General features: G+C 38.2%; 1 protein-coding gene across 5 annotated transcripts in view; it reads left to right on the forward strand.

Annotated features, from left to right (window-relative positions):
• B3galnt1 (beta-1,3-N-acetylgalactosaminyltransferase 1 (globoside blood group)) overlaps positions 1–5,616 on the forward strand; it is a 24,746-nt gene extending 19,130 nt beyond the window's left edge. For all 5 annotated transcript variants that reach the window (XM_010623184.2, XM_010623185.2, XM_033759531.1 and 2 more), the window contains 2 exons: positions 1,610–1,699; positions 3,441–5,616. In XM_010623184.2, coding sequence (XP_010621486.1) covers positions 3,475–4,470 — 996 coding nt within the window. In that variant the 5' untranslated portion in view covers positions 1,610–1,699; positions 3,441–3,474 and the 3' untranslated portion in view covers positions 4,471–5,616. The remainder of the gene's footprint in view (positions 1–1,609; positions 1,700–3,440) is intronic.
• Positions 5,617–5,992: the final 376 nt, after the last annotated feature.

Raw genomic sequence — 5,992 nt, forward strand, 5'->3', positions numbered from 1 at the left:
TGTGTGTTGTGTGTGTGTGCGCTAGTGGAGGAAAGAACCCAGGGCCTTGTACTTGGTAGGCAAGTACCCTCCCTCCACTGAGCCCATAACTAATACACTGTCATGAGAACTACATTAATCCTCTCATGACCCCCCCCCTCTGTCGTGTGTGTGTGTGTGTGTGTGTGTGTGTGTGTGTGCGCTAGTGGAGGAAAGAACCCAGGGCCTTGTACTTGGTAGGCAAGTACCCTCCCTCCACTGAGCCCATAACTAATACACTGTCATGAGAACTACATTAATCCTCTCATATAGGTTGACCCCCCCCCATGACCTAACTGCCCCTTCAGCAACACCACATTGAGGACCTTGCCTCAATGTGGATTTTGTTGTGGACAAACCACATTCAAACCATAATACTTAGGTACATTAAAAATCTTTCATGGCAAATGTACTTTTTTTTTTGGTACTAGGGATCGAACTTGGGGCTTTGCGCTTGCAAGTCAAATGGTAGAACCACTGAGGTAAATCTCGGCTCCGAATATTTTAGAGGTGCTTTTTTGGTCATTTATTCTCTTTTAGTGTTTATCTTTTTTTAATCTGTAAGAACTGATTTTTTTATTGGGCTTATACATTTTTGTCATAAACGTTTCAGGCATTTTTCCTCCAGTATGTTTTAATATTTTTCAATTTTGTTTGCATTTGTGTGTTTTCACTTTTTATCTTTACTCTAGAAATTTTTGAAATATCAAAATTTTCTTAAGATTTCTAGGTTGTTTTATTATGGTAGAGTTAGTTGGAAAGTTTCCCTATGTCAAGATTATTAAAATGTTCATCCACACTTTCTTATAGTGCTTTTGCATGTTAATTTTTTCTACCCATGATTCTTTAATTCCTGAGGACTATTTTTGTGTATAAAGAGTAATAAATGTTGGTACCTCCCTATTTCTTAATCCTCCTTTGGTTTTTAAATTTGACTGGTGAAAAAACCTAAAATATCTGTGACAGGAAATGAAAAGTGCCTTGCTGCCTACCAGTTTATTAATGTGTCATGGGTAGTTGAATGTTAGGAGGGACAGGAGCGGGTTAGAGTGGTAATTGGCATTTTTGTGTCAGGGATTCCTTCTCTGTGTATGTATAGGGAGCAGAGAATTCCAGAGAGCTTCGACCAGCAGACTGTTTCTTGGTAATTTCTTGTTTCACTTCTTCAGTGACCCAGGTTCTTTATCAAGGGAAGTGCAACTGTGGCATGATTATATAAGACATCGTTATTATTACTATTATTATTATTATTGTTATTCTTAGAAAACTTGGATATATGAGTGCTTTTTTTTTTCTTCCCTACTGCTGGGGACAAAACCCAAGGCCTTATGAAACCTACCGCTGAGTTCCATCCACAGCCCTTATATATTTTAAATCTTCAATCTGTATTGTTTGTCAATACCAAGTGCTCTTTTTCCATGATTATGCTATAAATTCTGAATTATGTGGACAAGCAGTATTTTTTGTAACTTTTTACTTCAACATATTTTCTTAGTAAATGAGGAGTAAAGAGTTTTTCCTTCCTTTCTTTGATGCCCAATCCCCTGAGTCATAAATAAATGCTATTATTAATTTCTTACATGTCTTTCAGACATCTTCAGCATCACTTTTAATAACTACATACTGCTGAATGTTCATTTGGTGAAAGTGAAGTTTTTTTCAGAAGAAATAAACCAAGAAGGTAAGAAATAGACATATATATATAGCTTTGAAGTATGCTTTTCTTCAAGTAGTAAGAAAGGGAGGAAGCTGGAAAGATCTACATATTGGACTTCAGTGTCTTTGCACTCCTGCTGTGGGCCTCTCCACCTTGCACTTTGACTTGGGAGAAAAGTTGTCCTTGCCAACAAGCCATGGAATAGAAGTGTATAGGCAAGACATATACACGGAAGCAATTGGAGAGAGTTCGCTAAAGCATGCCATTATATTGTGTGACTTAACATACAGAAACCATTAAAGATAGAAAAGATTATTATGGCCAAAGGTAATCAGAGTAGTGAACATGGCTTGATGGAGAAGGCAGGGTGCGGTTTGGTGATTTTCAGAGGTATTAAAGGGAGAACTGTGCGTCCAAATAACCTAAAATTGACTCTGGGAGACAGGCCTTCACGTGATGACATTAATGTTCATCCTCCATGGCTGAATTCCCAGGATCCCAGTTGGCTGTGAGTGAAAGGGCTTTGTGAGAAGCCTTTTCAGCCCCCACCGTGTTATCTGTGTGGCCCTGACTCTGAAGTTCCCTTAGCACTTGGTGTAAACAGTTGGCACTGCATCCTCATCTGTATTTATAGATTGCCTTGGGATTTTCTTTTCTTCCTATCCCCTACTTCCTTTGTTGTCCTTAGTGCCAGGTACAGCCTGTTGATGTAGAAGATGCCCAGTGAACCCTTCTTCATGAGTGTCCTGAGATCATTCTCAGGCATAGGGAGGCCCTGTGAGATCTGGTGCACAGCCGAAGCCTTGCTACTACCACTGTGAAGGCACTGGGTCCTATAGCTCTGTTTCCTCATCTCAGTTGGAGATTCTTGGTAAAAACAAGGGTTTTGGAAAGTTCCTTTCTACGTGTAGAGGGAACTCTGACTTGGTGTAAGATTTCTGAAGAGACTGGGATGAGAAACCTGTGAAAATGTAGTACTGAGGATAGGTCTTTCGTTTAAGCACTTGCTATCCAGAATGAGCCCTGAGATCAGCCAATGAGGTAGAAAATGGGCTGGGGTGGTTCTTTGGGGGCAAGTAAAAGCTGTTTCATAGTCTGAGTATTTTAAAGCTCAAAGCTTAGTTATTCTGTTTGGTTTCTGGAAAACGCAATTTCAAGGTGAAGTCTTCATATATATATGTGTGTACACACACACACACACACACACACACACACATTTTTTTTTAAGCCAAGGTCTCACTAAGTTACCTAGGCTGGCCGTTAAGAACTTGTGATCCTTCTGCCTCAGCTTCCCTTATATACTTTGCCACCACACCTGGCTGCACACTAATTTTATAACCATCATGAATAAATATTGCCACAGGTTTTTTTTTCCCCTCCAGATTGTAGAATCAGATCCTACGGTTGAGAAAGATGCTTCGTTTATTTGGACATACTGCTAAACTCACCAGTACCTCTCTTCTGTCCTTCCAGTTGTCTAGGGAAAAATTATACTTCATAATACATTTATTTGTTTACAATAAAAAGTTATTTGTTTCAAAATAGTTAAAGGATATATTTTATCCTTTATGTAAAAAGCTAAAATACATTTTTAGTTGATATCCATTTGCCTATAGTTAAATTAAGTTAGGCAGATTTAGATCAGGACTTCTAGTTTGGCTTTGGAGGTTTTGCTCTCCTCTTTCTTCTGGAATAGTTAATCAATGTCAACTGAAAGTGTGTTTGGGCCAGTGGGCTTTAATCTGATCTTCTATAAATCTTTCAGAACCCGTGCCTGACGCTCTTTTCAGCTGCTGTGGATGGCCCTGGATCTCTTGACTTCCCTTCCCAGTAGGATGTCACTGAGGTCCCTTAAATGGAGCCTCTTGCTGCTGTCACTCCTGAGCTTCCTGGTGATGTGGTACCTCAGCCTTCCCCACTACAATGTGATCGAGCGTGTGAACCTGATGTACTTCTACGAGTATGAGCCCGTGTACAGACAAGACTTTCGCTTCACACTTCGAGAGCATTCAAACTGCTCTCATCAAAACCCGTTTCTGGTCATCCTTGTGACTTCACATCCCTCAGATGTGAAAGCCAGACAGGCCATTAGAGTTACTTGGGGTGAAAAAAAGTCTTGGTGGGGATATGAAGTTCTTACATTTTTCTTATTAGGACAACAGTCTGAAAGAGAAGACAAAATGTTAACACTTTCCTTAGAGGATGAGCACCTTCTCTATGGTGACATAATACGACAAGATTTTCTAGACACGTATAATAACCTGACCTTAAAAACCATTATGGCATTCAGGTGGGTAACTGAGTTTTGTCCCAATGCCAGGTACATCATGAAGACAGACACTGATGTCTTTGTCAATACGGGCAATTTAGTGAAGTATCTTTTAAACTTAAACCATTCAGAGAAGTTTTTCACAGGTTATCCTCTAATTGATAATTATTCCTACAGAGGTTTTTACCAGAAACCTCATATTTCATACCAGGAGTACCCTTTCAAGGTGTTCCCTCCCTACTGCAGTGGGTTGGGCTATGTGATGTCCAGAGATTTGGTGCCAAGGATCTATGAAATGATGAGTCATGTGAAACCCATCAAGTTTGAAGACGTTTATGTTGGGATCTGTTTGAATTTGTTAAAAGTGGATATTCATATTCCAGAAGATACAAACCTTTTCTTTTTGTATAGAATCCATTTGGATGTCTGTCAACTCAGACGTGTGATTGCAGCCCATGGATTTTCTTCTAAGGAAATCATCACATTTTGGCAGGTTATGCTAAGAAACACCACATGCCATTATTAACTTCACACTCTACCAAAAGCCTAGTGAAGGGCATGTTAAAGCTAGTGCTGTAGAAAATTCTTGGGAAGGTCAGTGTGCTGGTTCACACTGAGGTGGAACTCAATGGAGATGGGAGGGCTACACTGTACTTGTGCTTTATTTGGATCAAATTCAAGTCAGGGTTCTTAACATGGTATTGGGCAAGATTAAACATATTTTAAAGAAGTCAGAGGGTTTTGCTCATAAAATTAATGGGACCAAACAATTTGAACATGTCATTCTATAGATTAGGACTTCTTCAAGGGGTTTCCCTGAGTTATAAGCTCATGAATCTATAACAACAAGGCATTGTGCAGTTCTATTTATTGAACAGTCTAGGAGTTTAGTGTGCATCTTATCATAGATTATCAGTTTTTAAAAACTATGTAGATCTGTGTAAAGAAACTTCACTGAAGTTGTACTGAACAAAATTTCATGTTTTCAAGTCTTTCAGAAGATACTTCCTTATACTGCAATATTTCAGAGTTATCAATTATTATTTAATATTACTTCAGACTTTCTGAATGCTTAAATGTTATGGTGGTTTCAATACTGTAAAAATGGAATAGTGAGTCACTTTTTACATTTGAATTTTGTTCCAGTTACTTCACTGATCATTTATTATTGATACTCCATTCATATGAAACCACAGGTCAATGATGAGTATTAATCTCTTGAATTTGTTACATATTTTACTGTGGCAATACAGAGAAGAACTAAAGCAAGAAAATCTGAGTTATTGTCATCTTGTTTTTAAAAATATAGTCCCCAGTGTTTTTAGATGTAATTTGTCTGTTTTGTTTTTCCTCTTGAAACTCAGGAATGATATAGAATGCCAGGTAGTGTGTTTCCTTTTGGAAAAGACCTTGAAAGCACAAAAGAGGGGCAAGAACCTGATGGCCAGGAATTTATGAAAAGTGTCATGTTCCAGAGTTTGAGTTGGAAAACCTGAATATCCAAGTTGCATTGTTAATCTTCCCCATGTGTTTCCTCATTAACAGTCAAATTGTGAATAAAAAGGAAAAAAGAAAAAAGACAAAGAAGTATTGGCTGCTATTATTTGTCATCAAGATGAAAGGCCTAATATGTAGTCTGAAGTCAAGTCCGATATAAGCCTGATATAAATGTTTTCACAGGAATGGCAGTGTATCCTTTGTGGACCTGCCACTCTGAGATCAAAAAGGACTGGTTGTCCCACGGTCCTGGGATTATTTGACTTTCTATTAGAGTTGATAAGTTCCTTTTTTCTTAATTATATACAAGCAAAGGGGTAAATCTTTTTGTAGGAGATAATTAGCCTGAAAATATACAATCAGCTCTTGTAATACTCATATATTTATAATTCTTCCTTGTAAAAAATATAACTTTATTTAAACTGCCATAATGTGTGGTCTGTATAACAGGGCTATTTGTGTTTCCCTGGGTTCAGGCCTGATCCAGTTACTAAAAATATCAATTAAATGAAACAGTCTATGGAGTCAACCTATGCCCTAGCTAATCCCTA

Source organism: Fukomys damarensis, unplaced genomic scaffold (assembly GCF_012274545.1).
Source record: "Fukomys damarensis isolate Sample0158 unplaced genomic scaffold, DMR_v1.0_HiC HiC_scaffold_37, whole genome shotgun sequence".
NCBI lineage: Eukaryota > Metazoa > Chordata > Mammalia > Rodentia > Bathyergidae > Fukomys > Fukomys damarensis.